Below are 19,598 nucleotides of genomic sequence, written 5' to 3'. Positions count from 1 at the left end.
GCTTGGCCCAGTTCTGGCGCTTAGGGATCCAATAGTGAACAAGTCAGACAAAAACCTCTGCCCTCATGGAACTTCCATCTCAGCAGGAGGAGAGAAGAAAAAAACAACAAACATAACAAACGTGAACTAAAAAGCATGTTAAAAGATGGTAAGTGGTGTGAAAATAAGGGAACAAAATAAGGGAGCCCTGGGTGCCAAGGAGAGGAGATGCCATTGCTTTTCGTAGCACTCACAGGAGTCTTTATTTTCCTTTCATTGAATATGCCGTAGTTTTAATCTTTTCATTTTCCATCTCCGTAGGACAAAATCCGTATGTGCTCCTATTAGGCAAGAATCATTTCCATTAACATCTACCCTTATAGAACTTAAAATACCCTGATCCACAGTAAACAACGAATCTAAAAAAGACACACTCCCTTCTGCACCCACAGAGAGTCAGAATCAGAGAATAGGATTAACCCAGGCACGCTGCTCAGAAGGACGTCAGTAATCCTTCTGCCCCATTTCCAAGTCTAGGAACATTTTTCCTTAGTCTCCTTTTGTGATCTTAAATAATCCCTGAAGATTATTCTTTATCACAAAAAAAGCTGGTCAGTTTGGGCTTTGGTGGGACTCATTTACAAATGTTCATCAAGGGTGTTAATTAACACGCATAAGCCTCTTGGCCCTGCAGTGTTGAGCAACTACTAAATCCAAAGAATGAGCTTCTGTCTGGGGGTTGCATAAGGAATCGAAGGCTGCCTTTTCAATAGCCACTACTATGCCAGAGGCTGTGTGTTTGTTTTTGTTTGGTTTTTTAATTGCTCTTCTAGGGTCTTCTATTCTGAAGCTAAAAACCAAACCCAAGAAAGTCGTGTTCACACATTTCATCTGCAGTACCTATGAACTCGGTGAACTCCTCTCTTCTCCAGGCCCCCAGAAAGTGCTTCTTGAGCCAGGAAGGGGTTCCTCTACTCCCACTAAGTCTGGGGTGCTGGGAGAAGCATTTTAAATGGGGTGTTCAGGATGTGCCTCATTTGAGAACGTGTCTTTTGAGCATAGGCTTAAAGGAGGTGAGGGAGCTGTGGATCTGGGGGTACAGTGGGGTGGGGAGAACATTCCAGGCAGAGAGAAGAACCAGAAAAAAGGGCCCCAAGGCACAACAGCAAGCCCTTCCTGTGGCTGAAAGGCAGTGAGTGAGGGGACAGGGGGTTGAGTTGAGGCCAAATGTATTAAACAGCTGTGAGGGTGTTTCCAGAATGGGGAACTGGAATCATAGCTGCTTGACCTGTCTTCCTTTATGAAGAAAGGGAAAATTCAAAACTGCAAGGCTTAAACATGAAAGGAAAAGAAAAAAAAGAAGAAAAGCTTTTTAATCAAATTGTGAATGACGCGGTTTTCGTTCCCCCATCTTATTTCTCACAGAGTAGCAATAAACACCAGGAAACATCCACACACGGTTTCTGCTGTAACTCCTCATGAAAGATTGTTTGGTTTCTTTAATTTTTCAGAAATGAGAATCATGTAGAAGAAAAAAAATGAGAGCTCTGAATTGAAATGTGCCTTTTTCATGACTATTATTTGAGTTATCATGGAATCATTACTCCACCAAGCAAATATTTACACAACGGGCAAGTTATTATGCGGGAATATGCAGAGATCACAACCCAGGTACACTCGTGACACCTCCATTTCTGAGCGCCGATGTGACAAGGAGGGAACCTACCCTTGGTCTAGACATTCACCAGCACACACACAAATGAAAACTGTGGGCTGGAGACAGCATGCAGTAAGGCAGTGAGCACTGCAACCAAGGGTTCAGAAAAGCTGGGCTCTTTTTTTTTTAATTGGAATAGAGTTGCTTTACAATGTTGTGTTAGTTTCTGCTGTACAGCGAAGTGAATCAGCTATACGTATACATATATCCCCTTTTTTGGATTTCCTTCCCATTTAGGTCACCACAGAGCACTGAGTAGAGTTCCCTGTGCTATACAGCATGTTCTCATTAGTTATCTATTTTATACATAGTTGTGTATGTATGTCAGTCCCAATCTCCCAATTCATCCCACCCTGCCCTTCCCTCGCTGTGTCCACATGTCCATTCTCTACATCTACGTCCATTCCTGCCCTGGAAATACGTTCATCTGCACTATTTTTCTACATTCCCCATATATGTGTTAATATACAATATTGGTTTTTCTCTTTCTGACTTACTTCACTCTGTATGACAGTCTCTAGGTCTATCCACCTCACTACAAATAACTCAATTTCATTTCTTTTTATGGCTGAGTAATATTCCTTTGTATATATATGTACCACATCTTCTTTATCTATTCATCTGTCGATGGACACTTAGGTTGCTTCCATGTCCTGGCTATTGCAAATAGTGCTGCAATGAACATTGGGGTGCATATATCTTTTTGAATTATGGTTTTCTCAGGGTATACGCCCAGTGGTAAGATGGATGGAAAACCTGGGTTCTGATCCCAGTTTGATCCCTTGGCAGTTTAGATCCCTAAAATCTGAGCCTCTCAACTATTTTACCGGCCCCCCAAAATACACAAAAGCATTTCAGAAACTTTAAAGCATTATTCAGTGGTACAGGCTTTTTCAAAATTATTTTTAATTAAATAAACTCATTAATGTAGTTTAAAATCAAAGGCTTATGAAAAACAGTAAGCATCTTCCCCAGGCCTTCTCAAACTCCCACTTCTGCTCCCTGCAGACAACTACAGTTAACTTTTAGCTGTTTCTTCCAGTAATTACTACCATATTTCTAAATAATATGCTTCTTCCAACATTTAATAATTCAACATAATGAAGAGTTAGCTCTCTCACACCCCTCAATTTTCTTGCCTCATTCTCCCAAATGTCTGTTCTTATTCAAATCATTAACCAATAGTCGCATCGAGGTTCTCATATAAATATTGTTCACTGGAGAGCCAAATAGGACACTATAATATTTCTTTTTTTGTACAGCTTTTTATTTTCCCTTGAATAAATCATCACCTCACTATTAAACTTGTGTAATACTTCCTACGTGTTTTAATGTTTTCGTGATTCTCCATCATATTCACTACGCTCTATTCTATTGAGTCTACTTTTTTACTTAGAGCTCTCCCTTCTCTGCTAGATTCTTCCATCCTCCTGGTTCCATCTGGATGAGATGCTGTCTAGAACTGCTCTCGTCCTAGAATTTTTCTTTATTTCTTATGGATTATAGCTATACTTTTCTACATCTGTTTTCTCCCCGTTTATTTACTCTGTAATTTCGTTGGTGTATGCCTTCCATTAGCTTCTTAGGAAAGATTACACAGAAGGTAGGATTTATTTTTTTTTTAACATCTTTATTAGAGTATAATTGCTTTACAATGGTGTGTTAGTTTCTGCTGTATAACAAAGTGAATCAGCTATATGTATACATCTATACCCATATCCCTTCCCTCTTGCATCTCCTTCCCACCCTCCCTATCCCATCCCTCTAGGTGGTCACAAAGCACCGAGCTGATCTCCCTGTGCTATGCGGCTGCTTCCCACTAGCTATTTTACATTTGGTAGTGTATATATGTCCATGCCACTCTCTCACTTTGTCCCAGCTTAGCCTTCCTGCTCCCCGTGTCCTCAAGTCCATTCTCTACGTCTGTGTCTTTATTCCTCTTCTGCCCCTAGGTTCATCAGAAGCTTTTTTTTTTTTTAGATTCTATGAATATGTGTTAATATACGGTATTTGTTTTTCTGACTTACTTCACTCTGTATGATAGTCTCTAGATCCATCCACCTCACTACAAATAACTCAATTTCTTTTTATGGCTGAGTAATATTCCATTGTATATATGTGCCACATCTTCTTTATCCATTCATCTGTCGATGGACACTTAGGTTGATTCCATGGCCTGGATATTGTAAATAGAACTAAAATGAACATTGTGGTACATGACTCTTTTTGAATTATGGTTTTCTCAGGGTATATGCCCGGTAGTGGGATTGCTGGGTCGTATGATAGTTCTATTTTTAGTTTTTTAAGGAACCTCCATACTGTCCTCCATAGTGACTGTATCAATTTACATTTCCACCAACAGTGCAAGAATGTTCCATTTTCTCCACACCCTCTCCTGCATTTATTGCTTGTAGATTTTCTGATAATGTCCATTCTGACCGGTGTGAGGTGATACCTCATTGTAGCTTTGATTTGCATTTCTCTAATGATTAGTGATGTTGAGCATCCTTTCACGTGTTTGTTGGCCATCTCTATATCTTCTCTGGAGAAATGTCTATTTAGGTCTTCTGCCCATTTTTGGATTAGGTTTTTTTTTGATATTGAGCTGCATGAGCTGCTTGTGTATTTTGGAGATTAATCCTTTGTCAGTTGCTTTGTTGGCAAATATTTTCTCCCATTCTGAGGGTTGTCTTTTCGTCTTCTTTATGGTCTGTGCAAAAGCTTTTAAGTTTCATTAGGTCCCATTTGTTTATTGTTGTTTTTATTTCCATTTCTCTAGGAGGTGGGTCAAAAAGGATCTTGCTTACATTTAGGTCTTTAATGCATTTTGAGTTTATTTTTGTGTATGGTGTTAGGGAGTGTTCTAATTTCATTCTTTTACATGTAGCTGTCCATTTTTTCCAGCACCACTTATTGAAGAGGCTGCCTTTTCTCCATTGTATATTCTTTCCTCCTTTACCAAAGATAAGGTGACCGTATGTGTGTGGGTTTATCTCTGGGCTTTCTGGCCTGTTCCATTGATCTATATTTCTGTTTTTGTGCCAGTACCATATCAGAAGGTAAGCTTTCTAAATCCCTACATAACTGTGCATTCATTGTGCTAGGAATTCAGAAGGATCTTTAAAGCTAAAGGCTTGTGTTCCTCAGTTCTGAAGGATTTTCTTATATTCTTTCTTTAATAATTTCCTGCTCTCCATTTCCTTATTGTCTTTCTGAATTCTTATTAGTTTGATGTTGGACTTTTATGTTTCATCTTTTAAATCTTTTTCCCCTTTCTTTAATATTTCCATTTCTTTGTCATTTTGTACTACTTTGGGGGCACTTCTTTTCCTATATCTTTCAATCTTTTTACTAAACATCTTATTTCAACAGTCACGTTGATGTTCAAGAATTTTTAAATATTCTCTGATTTGTTCCTTTTTCAGTTTGTGTGTATTTAATTTCCTGCATAATGTGTTTTTCATGGTTTGCTTTTCTGTGTATTTATTTTATTCTCCCTGTTTCATGGTGGACACTTTTCCTCAAATACCTTTTGATGCTTGGCTGTCCATTCATATTTAAGAGAAAAGTGTTTAAAATCTACTCAAAATTATAGGCATGGGGACACTTTATAGGCAGCAAGCTATGCTCATTTGCCAGGAAGTCAGTCACTTCATTAGGGGACCAGCCCCCAATGTCAGTGGGTGAGATCCTTACTTTGGTGCTGTTCAAAGGCACCGAATACCCTCCCTTCCCCTACCAGGAGAGACAGATGCTATCTGCTTAGAGTTATCAGGCTGCTGGGAGGTGATGGAAAGTTTGTAGGTCCAATTCCAGTTGAGCCACTGTGTTCATCCCCGTGTCTCACTCCTGTCTTTGCTCTATGTAGCCCCAAAGTTCCACTCCCCTGTCTTTCAATTACTCCAGAAAGCAAGCCTCCAGTCTCAGGCCTGGGAATATGGTAGGGTGTGAGTATTCTTTGCGATTAAGTAGATTGTCTAATGATCTGACAAAGACCTACTGATGTCATCGAATAAAATAAGTTTAAGTGAATATCCATTATTTATTTAATATTGCAGGATCTAATCCCTGGCACTACCCAATCTGAACACGCTCAAAAATCCACATTCTTCAACATATGCAACCATTCAATTTGGGGAAATTTCACCACTTCAGTGGGAGGCCACAGCCCCTGTCTAGAGCCTCAGGGAGATAGTGATGGATGAGGCACACTGGAGGGTGTGGAGTCACGCTCCTGTCAGGGCTTCAGATGAGCCAGATGCTATAGGTCGGGGGTTATAAACTCAAAATCCATACAGATTTGTTTGGCCTTTGTCAGGCTTAAATTTTTTTTTTTTGAGATAATCTTTAAAATTCAGGAAATTTCACTCAAAATTCTGAGTTTCTAGCTTCTTTTAAAATCAGAGAATCTGGCAGGACCATACCTCATCCCTCCTGACAGAGAATTACTTGGGGCACATGCTCACCCAGGGCCACAACTTCTCCTACTCGCCCACTTCACTCGGGTGAAACAACCTGTCTAGTTAACATTCATCACCACACATAGTTACAATTTTTTTTTTTCTTGTGAGAACGTTTACGATCTACTCCCTTAGCAAATTTCAAACACAAAATACAGTATTAACTATAATCACCATGCTGTACATTACATCCCATGACTTATTTTATAACTAGAAGTTTGTAATATCTTTTGACTGAGTCTTCTGTTTTTCTTTTAGCTTTTTTTCCTCCTTATATATTCTCAGTTTCCTCCAAGTTTTTGCCCCAGAAAGTTGAGTTTTTTCCCCTCTTTATTTAGGTGGGTCTCAATCTTTCAAGTTAGAGGCTTTCCTCGGATCCTGTTGATTCTTGATTGTCTACTTGTGTTTAAGAACGAGAAGCAAAAACCCTGACTGGAAGGTCTGAGCATGTGGGTGGGGCATGTTTATTTTGAGCTTCACTGTGGAGTGATCTGTCTCTGCCATTTGTTGTGGAACCTTTAGGATCAGCATCTTAGGTCTTTCCACATGAGCTCATCAGACTCCCTGGGGAAGACACTTCCAGTCCCTCCCTGGAGAGTAGAAGTCACACAGCCAACATTCCAAGAGCCTGGTGGGCGAGGAGAGCTGGGAGCGGGGTGGAGGAGGGGTCTGGGGAAGGGGTGGGTGTCTCAAACTTGTCGCATATGTTCACTTAGTCCTTATTTTCAGTGTGGTGCTCATGCCCTCAGTTGTGCCTGATGTCCCTCAGTCCAGACACTTTCCATTTTATACTCTCCAGAAAGTTCACTTCGAGTTTTCTCCTTGAGTGGAGAAGCAGCATATGCCCAACAGGCGGGATTGGGGGAAGAGACCCAGAAACCTAGTTGTTTCTTACACAGCTTTCAACCAATTCTTCTCATTTTAAGCACCCACTCCCTTCACCTCCAGTTCCATAGTACCTGCTCTTGCTATTCTCTGAGCCTCTGGAAGATTCTGCAATCGTAGGATTAGTTCTTGGTTTCTCCCACAGCCAATTCAGCAGTCAGCTTGCTCAGATCCGCTGAGTCAGGAATACTCTCCCACCTGCTTCTCAGCTTCCAAATTTCTGTTACTATTCTGCTCTCTCCATCACTGTGGGTCTTTCTCCCTCACCCTTCCCTCCTTTGCTCCTTCCCTCCCCTTGCTGCCCCCCCTTCTTTGCTTTAACTGTTTCTTTACTAAAGTTTAATGGGGTTTCAAGAGGGAAAATAAATTAGATGGGTAAATTCACTCAGCCATCTTTTCCCAGAAACACCACTTACGATTTCTCCATCACAAAAGTATTACATTTTGCTTATAGAACAATTAGAAAATCCAGATAATCAGAAAGAAAAAATTACCCATAATCGCACTATCCAGAAATAACCCACTGTTAACATTTTTCTTTTTCCCTTTCACATTTGGGGGGGAGGGGGCGGGGGGAGCCAGTGCACTCTTTCATTCATGCTCTGGATATAAATGGAAAGCAAGATAAACATGACTCCTAGCATCTCAAAGCTGAGGTCTTTGGGGAAAGACAAACAAATAATTTCAATAAAATGTGTGAAGTATTATTAGAAGGGCAGTACAGGATTTTATGGGAGCAGAAAGCAGGAATATCAAATCTAGGCTTGGGCATGTCACGAAAGAAGCTGGGGGAAAGGACAGTGGCTGAAGAGAGCTCAGCACAGCTAAAGAGCTATAGAGTGCTCTCTACTTATTCACACTTATTCACACAACAGAGATATATAAGAAGCATAATATATCATATGGCATTTTTCTCTTAATAACATACCATGTGCAACTTTTTAATCACCGTACATTAACTTTATAATGGCCGAATACTATTTATTCCACTATACCTGTGCACTGCTATTCCTTTAACAGATCACCCTAGTATATTTAGGTTATTTCCAATTTTTAAGAAGCATCCACCATCTGTGGTAATCCTCCTCTCACCTTTACACATTGAGGATGAAATTTAATACGATTAAAAGTTCAAAAATAAGTGACAAAAGGAGATGACAAGGGAAGTCTGGCTTAACAGCAATTCACATGGGGAAAAATTTAAAAGCCTGAGAGGTTTTCGCTGACCACAAACTAATCCGAGTCCGCAGGAAGGTAACAGCCAAAACCGCGAATGCAGTCTTGGACGGCAGGGACAGGATTCGGTGTCCAGAATAAGAAATGTGCCCTGAACATCTGGGGCAGCTGAAATTTGGTCTGCACATCAAATCTTAAGAGAAGCCTTCAAAGAGTCTGGGCTCACTTCTCCTGCTCCGTGCCCTTCCCCTCCTCTCCCACCTGAGCTTCGGCCCCTCCACGCGCCGATCCTATGACGTGAACTGCGCATTGCTGCACCTGGCCCCGCTGCACAGCTGGTTCCCAGAACGCGGAGCCAGAACGCCCTTCCTACTTTGGGTGTCCTCAGTCATCTCCACCGTCTGCAGCCCCTTGGTAAGGGCGATGGACACAGGCAGCTCCCACAGACATCCCTGTTCTGCTCTGTTCCTCAAAGACCCACCTCTGGGGAGATAGAAAGGTCAACTCTTCCCTCTCCCTCCCCACCGTTTCCTCAAGTGTCAGAAGATAAAGAGCCCTCTCAACAGCCACATTTGCTTCCTCAGAATTCAACCACATTCCTGTCTGCCCCACCGCAGTCTCCCAAGAAGGAGCCCTGACTAAATGCCAGCTCCCTCTAATTCTTCTCGGAGGAGCAGCCATGAGTGTGAATAAAGTAGAAAATACTTAGGAAGAACATAGTGGCCTTTTCAGATCTTTGAAAAGCTGTCTCGTCAAAAAGCAGTTTGTTTTATTCTTTGAGATTTAGGGAGGCAGAGACAACCGCGGGTGAGTCCCATACAGAGGCAGGTTTCCAATCCATATAAAAGATAAAATCGAGTGGGCAACTTGAGAGGAGCTGGGTTCCTCTTGCCGCAAATAGTCGAGCAGAAGCTAGAGGACCCCAGGGCCACTGCAAGGAGTTGGTCCTGAGAAGAAATCTGACCTGGGATTTCCCTGGTGCCTTCTAATTCTAACATTCTAATTATCAAATAGTAGTGCACTTATAGACATGCAAATAATATCTTCTCACCATTATATTTAAACTTAATGTATAGTACTGGTTTCAGTTTATTTTGAGTATTTTATCAAACTATAAATGATACTGGTTCATGGATGATGTTCTGACATCCATACTTCAAACAATAATGTTATTAATAAAAAAAATCTATCCAGACTGGGGCCATGCAAGTTCACTAAATATTTATCTTTAAGTCAATATATCAAATTATATCAGTCATAAATTTTAGTATATTTCCTTTAAACATCAAGAAAAGGTACTTGGTAATATGTTTTATGTAAAATAAATTATCTCCAAACTCATTTGAAAATCTTTAGTCAAATGCTGTTGAAATAATTGCAAAGACTCTATCCCACTGAATGAAGAAGTTAAGTGAGGCAACAATTTCTAAAGCGTTTGTCTAATTCCTTTCACCTAAACAGCTCAAGAGAATCACTTCTCAAGCACTCTTGCTTTTATTATTATTGACAATAAAAATTCATATCTCACCTTTGTAGAGCTCTTTACGTTTTTCAGAACATGTCGACATACCTGATTTTGTTTTAATTTTCACAATATATTTGAGAGGTGGACGGTGTCGGAGAGCTGAATGCTTGTCCTTAATGACGTGTTCCCACCTGATTCGCTAAGCACATGGCTACGCAGCTGCAGTAATTCCCACGCTCCTTACACCACGTGACTGAGTCCTGCCAATGGGAGGTGAGTGGAAGAGATGATGCAGCTTCCAGGTCAGGCACTCACAAGGTCACATTCTCCCCCTTCCCCTGTTCCCCTCCTCCCCTGTCCATGGGATGAAAATGGGGATATTTTTTGCCTTGTAAATGTGCAAAGGTTACATACTTATCTGGGCAGAAATTTTTTCCCCTGTTCTTCCTCACTTTTTAAAACTCCTTCCCAGATACTGGGTGAGAAAACAGACTGTAGGTGTTCAATTTAGAAGAAAGAAAAAAAGGACATATTGAAGTAAAATTATTTTACATCTATATTTATTCATTCAATAAAAATTGTATCGAATATTTCCTCTGCTCCAAGGACTGAGATAAGCACTAAAAATTTAAAAAGAAATATGATATGCAGTCTCTGACCTCAAGGAGTCGCAAATGAGTAAATGATCCTCCCTGCCTGTTATCGCAAAATGGGAGTGTTTGAGTCAAGTCTTTGAAGGATAAATAAGAGTTTATCCCAAGGTGGAAGGGAGAAGAGCTATACTGATCCTTTAGATTATCTTTGTACCCAGAATGTATCAAGATAAGCATAATCTACCTTTTATATGCTCTGTCTGTTTAAGTACAGATTACAAGTATCACTTTGCAGTTTCCTGAGAAGATGTGGATCTTGAAGGATTCAGTAACAGTATGTATTCTTACTTACCCACTCTTTATTTCTTGTCCTCCCAATTTTATTTTGTACTTTATTCTCTTCCTACACCTAAAATTTCCTTTATGCCTTAAAAAGATAACATTCGTTGAAAGAAAAGCACTTTTTGTACAAATTAATTTTAAAATTCTGGCTTGGAGCAATCATATTGTTTGAAAAATTAAGATAACTCAGAGGACTTCTGTGTGCCAAATTCATGACTAACTACACGTTCAGGTAATACAGTTGTGCATTCATTCATTTTGCACTTAAGAAATGTATATTGGCATTATTTGAATGCTTAGTAGTCTGTATTTTCCCTCTTTTCTTCAACTCGAAATAACTGACATTGTAAAACATTGTTATGATTTTGAAATTATTTTATTAGTTCTTTTCCTATTTGTAAATTTTTTTCTTGGACTTGACTGTGACCTTCAAAAAACACTGTTCAATCAGATATTCAAAGAAGAGTGAGTCAAGCTCTTCAGGAGATATTTTAACCATTTCTGATTAAACACACCATTGAATTCAGTAGTCTATAAAATACATTAACGTTCAACCCAGTTGATTATTCCAGCAATGTACCAAAAACATTTTAATGAGAGGAAAATTGGTAAAGTGCTTCACAAAAGTACATAGCATGTATAATTTAAACATGTATCTAGTAGATAAATTGCCTCCACTATTACTTGGGGAATGAAAACTCAAGCCACTTCCAATAAATGCTCCTAAAGCCAGCCAGGAGAATTTCCCCACCTCCCATTCTGAAAACTTTTTTATAGTGTTGCATAGTGACTATAGATAGTTTTCAGTTGTTTGGAAATTTTTACAATGGAGTCATACATTTAATGATGAACCTTATATTTTTACTGAAAAATATCAGATTCTGCCCCATTATATTTACTGATCTTACTATCTGATTAGAATTTAGTACCCCCTGTCCCATAAGAACATGGCTAGAAAGACTGACAAAGAGAGCAGATCCTAGGAGCATCAGTTTATGAAGGCAGAGTCAGGCTGTTAAACAGCCAGAAGCCACTTACTGAGCACCTACCAAGGGCAAGATGGCATTTTAGGATAGATGAAGTGAACCTGGTTTCCTCACTTAAGGAATTACCTGGCTAGTGAAAGGAAGCAAATGATTAAATAAAAGGAGAAGTATGGTAGGAGGCATCAGAGTGAAGCATTGTGGGATTCCATAGGAGAAAGAGATGGCATTCGAGTGTGGAGCCAAAGGGAGCATGTGAGCTGGTTCTCGAAGAAGAAGTGGGATTTTAATAAATGAGGGACTTTGTCTTGTTCATACATAATGATATCCTTGAGAATATCCATCATGGCAAACTGCAAGGGGCAAGTGCAGAAGCAAGGACATCAGCTAGGAGGCTATTCCAGTGATGCAGGCAGAATCTGATAGGGGCTTGGACCTGTAGCTATAGATAAAAGAAGTGCTTTGATTCTGTATACATTTTGAAGGTAGGTAGAGCTATAGGATTGGTTGATGGATTGAATATAACATGTAAGAGAAAGGAAGAAGTTAAGGTTTGGGGCCCAACCAACTGAAAGAGCAAAGCTGCCATAATGGAGATGGGGAAAACAGGAATTTGTTTTTGGATGTTAAATGTGACATGCCTATTTGACATCAGAGTGGAGAAGGCACTCCAAGTGCTCCAAGTCTGGAGCTCAGATCAGAAGTTCTGGCTGGAGACTCAAAATTTGGAGTCATCAGGACATAGAGTATTCAAAGAGTTCGCTTGGAGCGAATCTAAGAAGAGGTCCCAGGAGGGAGCACAAGGCACTCCAGTATTTAGAGGCAGGATGAAGAGGAATAAGCAAAGGGAACTGGGAACGAACCGCCAGTGAGCTGAGAGGAGAAGGGAGAGGCAGTTGGGTTCTGGAAGCCAAGCTGAGGAAGTGTAGCAAGAAAGAGAATAGTGGCTGGACAGATACTGTGGATAGATCAGCTGAGACAGGAGCACTGATGTTCAATACCAGTCAGGTCTGCACTATACGAAATGCCCCAAGTAACATCTCCCAGCCCCACCTCCTTAAGTGAAACAAGTTGTCTTTTCCCACAGGTTCCCTTTACAGACATTTGCAAGACTCCCTGGGAGGCCCATGTTTATCTTCAACTCGGTCAGAAACCCAGGGGCAGAACAAAGACTCAGAGGCACCGCTGGAGCTGGACTCCCAACCACAGGCCTTAACACTAGTTTTTCTGGGGCCATCAAGAACCATCTTTCAAGAGCCATGAAGGCAGAGCAGTCCCTCTTCAAGTCAGAGAGGAGGTGTGTCTTCTTCCTGGGTTATACTCTGAGCAAAGCAGTCTGGATTCCTAGGGCTCTGCAGAGAAATCCTCCTTTCAGTTCTGGCTGTCAGTCTGTCTCTGTCTCTCTCTCACACATACACACACAGAGGCTATTTTTATTAAGGTTTACCTCAGCACCAGAAACCCGCAAAAAACCACGAAGACTCCATTCTGAGCAAAGCCTCCCCACCTCATTATTCATCCTGCAGTATGTCTGGCCTGCCTCCTGTCCTCCGGGGTAGGGTGGGGGGGGCAGTGTCCAAATTTCCAGTCTCCCCAGGGGGTCTCCTTAGTCCACCTGTAAATTAGTGGAAGCAGAGAATGGGGCAGGGGAGGGGTGTTGGCCAGATTTATCCTTCACAAGTATTACATCCCCAAACGCAGATGAATAAGCTAGGGGTCCAGTGACCCCTGCCAGTAATATCTAAGCCCTAGCTGAAATGTTCTATTACCAAAACGTTCCATTACCAAAATCTGGGGAATATAATTTATCTTTTCAACTAAGATCAAAACTTCCCTCCCCCCTCCCCCTAACACACACACCAAGAAAGAGTATTGAAATCAGAATGAAAATATCTCAATATGAAACAACGAAAGATACCATTTTTGATCATGACAACTTATTTCTTCATAAGATACAAGAATGACTAAATTCCAAACCAAAGAAATTTGAAAGCAAAATTAATATTTTACAGCAACTGTAATTATGTTTGTAGCATCAGCAAAACCAACTGTCCCCCTGTTACTAATTTCTTATGAACACAAAGTCCACTGCATTTCTGGGAAAGATGGTTAGTGTTTGGCAAGTTTTTGTGTAAGGATACAAAAATATAACTGGGAAGTTAATCAAAAGGCCAAGAGTGGGCACAAGAACCAAAAGCATGTTGACTATTTAGAATACCAGAGTAATATATGTGGAATTTGAAAAAAATGGTATAGATCTTATTTACAAAGCAGAAATAGAGACACAGACATAGAGGACAAACATATGGATACCAAGGGGGAGGGGGTGGTGGTAGGATGAGTTGGGAGATCGGGATTGACATATATACACTATTGATACTATGTATAAAATAGATAACTAAAGAGAACCTACAGTATAACACAGGGAACTCTACTCAGTGCTCTGCAGTGACCTAAATGAGAAGGAAATCCAAAAAAGAGGGGATATATGTATATGTATAGCTGATTCACTTTGCTGTATAGTAGAAACTAACTAACAATATTGTAAAGCAACTGTACTCCAAAAAAAAAAAAATCAGTAGCTTAGAATCAAAATAAAATAAAATACCAGAGTACCAGAAAGCTCCTACAGCCCCAGTTCCTTATCTTATGTATGAACTGATCATGTAAGTGGCTATAACAATTGATAACTTTTGTATTTACACAGAGTTTATTACATGCATTCTGAAAATAGAACTCATGTGATTTAAATCTAAAGTAGTAATTTTGCAGGAATGGTCTATTAGGTCCTTCAGCCGGTCCACATATCTCTTGTTTCTGGTACAAACTGAAATTTCCTTACGTTTTCTTTAAAAGACGGCCAGTTTTTCCCATAGTTTTTCTATCACCAACCATGAACAGGTGCTATTTAGGGTCTTCTGATTCCTTAAAAGGATTGACAGACTGAAAAAGTTTATTACCACTGCTCTAAAGTATCTTAATGAAAAATATGTATCAATATGGAATCACTAAAATCACAAATTTTTTGTCAAACAAAGCCAACATTCTTTTATGACCTGTGGTACCAAACAGGTTTTGTGGAGCTGAGATACAATCTAATTAGCCATTATTACAACATTACCAGCAGCTCCAGCAGTTAAGTCAACTCAATAACCCAATACTGTTCTGCCTCAATTATCTATGGCTTCAATTAAAGTGTGTAGAAGTGGTCTTCATCTTGACTTTGTTCAAAATATGTGGTTTAATTCTAAATTTAAAAATAGGTCTTCCATCTTTAAAAAAAAAGTTCTGAAGAACCTAGGGGCAAGACAGGAATAAAGACACAGACGTAGAAATGGACTTGAGGACATGGGGAGGGGGAAGGGTAAACTGGGACGAAGTGAGAGAGTGGCATGGACATATACACACTACCAAATGTATAATAGCTAGCTAATGGGAAGCAGCTGCATAGCACAGGGAGATCAGCTCAGTGCTTTGCGACCACCTAGAGGGGTGGTATAGGGAGGGTGGGAGGGAGACGCAAGAGGGAGGGGATATGGGGATATATGTATACATAGAGCTGATTCACTTTGTTATACAGTAGCAACTAACACACCACTGTAAAGCAATTCTACTCCAATAAAGATGTTTAAAGAAAAATAGGTCTTCCAGTAGGCCCACAAGTCACCAAAATGTGGTGCCAAAAGTTACACATTTAAACAGTTTTATTAAAATGTTTGCTCATATCCATAAAATATTCTCTCATGATACAAAATTCTGTACAAAGTGTACCAATAACTGAGATTATAAATGAACCCTCAAATCGATGAGACCTAACCTTCAATACTAAGTAAAGGAGAAAAAGGAGAAAGAATTATTTGGGGAACAACTTTATCATGGCACATTCATTCTTCCTGCTGTCAAAATTTATTAAGCCTTTTGCACAAGGGTGTTAAAATCAATTGTGTCAGGCTAATAATCTCATCCCTGAGGAATCCTTCCTATTGGAGAGAGCATCGTGCGAATACAGTTGTTGTAGGACCCAATCTGTACCACCCTGTAGTGGTTTCTGTCTTTTATGGCTAGCTTTGTTTAAGATTTTATGAGGGGTCATTATACCCCTGCTGATTAAGTAAGGCTGGTGGATGTAGTGTTCAATCCTGCCACAGAAAGAACATCCAAAGACAGTTTGAACTCTGCTCTGCAGTAGATGCGATTTTAATACCTTCAAATTTGCTGCAGCGTGAACTTGTGCTACAAGCAAGACAGATCTTATTGGATTAACACTGAACTCTCGACATCTCCACAAATTCTAGTAGAGAGTAACGCTATCTGCGTGGCTTCCGAACAAACTTGTTTCTTTTCTCATGCTCCCCGTGGCTGCTCGTACTCCTCCCTATCTTACCTCTAGGAATTCCTCTAACCTCAGAGAAAGGAGCTCCCTTTTCTCACAGGAGAAACTAATTCCAATTTCTTTTTGACGATGGGCCCAAAAGGGCAATCACAGGCACTCCCACGGCGGGGGCTTCCCTCCCATTCCCAACTCCACGCTTTCCAGGGAAGTCCAAGATGCTCAGCGCCCCCCGGCCCCCCCCCCCGCCTCCTCCCCGGGTGTGAATCCCAGCTAACCTCACAGATGTGCTCAAATGGAGCCTCATCTAACCGGAGGTTCACGTCTCCAGTGGCCCTCTCCCCGGCGTGGCCCTCCGCCTGGCCCCTCGAACTCACCAGAAGGAGGTTGTGCGCCACCAGGTACCCGAGCCGCGGGCTGCCCTGGACGCCGGGGGCCAGGCGCCCGGTGGCGTAGCCGTGCCAGGCCACCACGTAGGGATTGTCGATGGTGATCCAGTACTTGACCTGGCCGCCGAAGTGGCGGAAGCAGAGCTCGGCGTAATCCCTGAAGTGGTCCGCTAGGGCGCGGTTGGCCCAGCCGCCATAGGCGTCCTGCAGGCGCTGGGGCAGGTCCCAGTGGTACAGGGTGACCACGGGCTGCACGCCCAGCTCCCGCAGCCGCTCCAGCAGACGCCGGTAGTAGCGCAGCCCCTCCCGGTTGGGGGCGCCGGCGCTGCCATTGGGGAACACCCGCGCCCACGAGATGGAGAAGCGGTAGTGGGTGACCCCGAGCTCCCGCAGCCCCTCCGTGTCGCGGAAGACATTGTTGTAGCCGTCGCTGGCCACGTCCCCGGTGGCGGGCGGGGACAGCGACGGGGCGCCCGACGGCAGGCCGGCTACCGGGGCGTCGCCTGGAGGCGCCGGAGGGCGGTGGGTGAACGTGTCCCAGATGGACGCACCCTTGCCGTGCTGCCGCCAGCCGCCCTCCGTCTGGTAGGCGGCGCTGCCCACGGCCCAGTGGAAGCCGTCGGGGAAGGTGTCGTGGAAGAGCCCCGCGGCACCCGGGGCCGGAGGGCGCGCGAAGCGGGCCCAGGTCTGCGCGCCGTCGCCGGGCTCGGCGCGCAGGCGGAGGCCGCCCAGGGCCAACAGCAGCAGCAGCAGCGGTGGCGTCCGCAGACGCGGGCGGCGCGGTGGGACGTGGGCGGGCATGTTGCGCGGGAGCCGGACGCCGGGGCGCCGCGCAGCGCCCCTTTATGCCAGCGCCGCGCCGCCCGCCCCCCGCCGGCGCGCCCACCCCCGCTTCCCCGGCGGGCCCCGCCGGCAATAATTACACGTGGCCCCGCGCCTCTCCCCGCCCCGAATTGGGGGGGGGCGGGGGCGCAAAGGGCGAGCGGGAGTCCGCGCGAGGGGCGCGATCGCGGGCAAGGTGCAACGGGCGCCGCTCCCGGACGTCGGAGAAAATGCACCTGTTCTCTGCTCCCAGAGGCAGCTGGGTATGTTTCTGCGACATGAGTGCCCTCCGCGCCGCCTTTTATTCGGCATCCACGCGCGCTCCTGGAAGAAGCCGCAGAGCCGGGGAGCGTGGAGGAAGGAAGGCGGTCACCCAACTTTCCCGAGTTCGGCGCGGGAACTTTGCATGCCCTCGCGGGGTCCGCCCGCCGGGAAGCACCTGCTTTCTCTTCTCTCCCACTCTGAGGCCGAGAAGAGTAACTGACATTACTAGAGGCGATTAGGAATTGGCCGAAATTGTACTGGGGGGCAGGGTGGGGAGAGCTAGGTCGGAACTTGGAATGTTGGGAGAGAGGGACTTGTGGCGGACTTCCCCTTGAAGTGTTTAAGGAAGATGCTCCCGTGAAGAGTCCCCGGACGCGCGCAACCTGAATGGCGGCTCCCGCAGGCCCCAGTCCAGGACGCCTTCGAGGAAGCCAAAGGAGATGTATGGGATGAGTTGGAACTTTGCTTTCCTCTCCCTCTTACTGTTATCTTTTAACCATTTCAAAACCAGTACTTGTTCTTTAATTCAATAGTGCAGAATTACTTGATGAATGACAGTTGCGATTGTTCTTCCAAAAGAGACAGAGAAACACCAAGGTTTGTACTTTGACTAGCTGTCATTAACCTCTATTATCCTTTGCATCTGTTTTTTGAATAATCACATGTTTTAGCTTTCAGCTCTGGCTTGGCAAGTAATTTATCTGTGCAGACCTTGCACGCAGCTGGGCTGGAGTGGGAGGACTCTGGGTCCCTGATCAGTGAACGGAAAAGGAAGGAGGGGTTTGGCCCAAGCACCCTCTACGACAAAATAGTCATGACGTCTTTCCGGTTACCAAAGAGCCCTTTTGATAGAAATTGTGGAGACACTGTGTCCATTTAAGTGTGTGTATATCTGATCTGTGACTAACTGGGGAGTGGATGGTCTGGGCTCCACCTTTGTGATCTTGGGTGGGAAAGTCTCTCCAAGTCTTAGGATCCTTATCCATTCTATTGTATAAAATGGAGATGGCCGTGTCCGCCCTGCCACCTTAGAGGCTTGTTACACTCAAATGAAAAAATGTGCACACAGAGGACTCAAACATGGAAACCCAGACAAATGTAAGATCCTGCTAATATCTTTGCCTTTCTCTCCAGTACAATGTGCCTCAATCCTGGCACACCTGCTCCTGTGATCAATGACTAAGATCCTCATAGAGGATCCATACATCCATTCTCATCTAGTGATCATCCCTGCACTGCTCTTTCATACAGACTTAAAATCAATAAAGTTTTAAATTTTGCAGATGAGGTTACTTTTATTAATTTCCTTAAAATGTAAGCACAACAAATTTATTCCAGTGTTTTATTAAATAGTCCCACCTCCAGCTAGCATATATTATGTGGTTAGTAAGATTAAGCCATCAGGCTGGAACAAGACATTGCTATTCTGTTACATGTGGCATCTACATTTTTCAATAAATGTGAAATAACAAACAATGACACTCCAGGTATTAAAAAAATTATACCACGCAACCACACAGTCACACTCTCTTCCAGCTAAATTAAAAAGCTTCTATGTCTGCATGCAGGATCACATTTCCCTTCTAGAGCTTCAGATTAGAGTGTCTGCTTCTTGTAGCTTGTTAAGTTTCAATTAGAAATGCTTCATGGGTCTCATGGAAAATGGCTTATGCTAAGTGTTCACTTATTGATGTATGGTCTATTTGCTCAGGGCAGATTGTATTTATTGCTACTTTTATTTAACCAACAGTTTTAAAAAAAAGAGAGTGAGAGAGATAGAGAGAGGGACTTTTAGAGCAATGATTAAAAAGGACCAAGGTGACTGAATACTTCATATTTGAAGTTCTTCTCTCTCTGAAGGGGACATAAAGCACATGTATCTCCAGTTGGACATCATAGCTTTCAGCATTTGCAGGGATGTCCCCAGGTGATAATGTAACCCAATGGTAAAAATTACATGGTAATTAAACTTTACTTCCAGAACTTGCTGTTTATCTATCAAGGTTCTGTTCATGGTTATTAAATTCTGGATTCCTGAAGTGTGAATAATTGCTACTGCTGCTTTGCATTAGTTCAGTTTTATTTTGGTTCTTTCACAGGCCCCTTCCAACATCTAAAATGTGGATTTCATTCAATGCTTTGTTCTCCCACATATAAGAGATTAATTACTTGCTGTGCTTTGAATATAAAGGT

General features: G+C 42.8%; 1 protein-coding gene across 1 annotated transcript in view; it reads right to left on the bottom strand.

Moving 5' to 3' along the window:
- Positions 1-17,120, bottom strand: part of KL (klotho) — a 36,470-nt gene extending 19,350 nt beyond the window's left edge. The window contains exon 1 of the mRNA XM_030882527.2: positions 16,308-17,120. Within this exon, the coding sequence (XP_030738387.1) occupies positions 16,308-17,120 (813 nt within the window). The remainder of the gene's footprint in view (positions 1-16,307) is intronic.
- Positions 17,121-19,598: the final 2,478 nt, after the last annotated feature.

The sequence above is a fragment of the Globicephala melas genome, chromosome 18, assembly GCF_963455315.2.
Source record: "Globicephala melas chromosome 18, mGloMel1.2, whole genome shotgun sequence".
NCBI lineage: Eukaryota > Metazoa > Chordata > Mammalia > Artiodactyla > Delphinidae > Globicephala > Globicephala melas.
The sequence above is the reverse complement of the archived record's forward strand: the minus strand, read 5'-3'. Positions and strand labels throughout refer to the sequence as shown.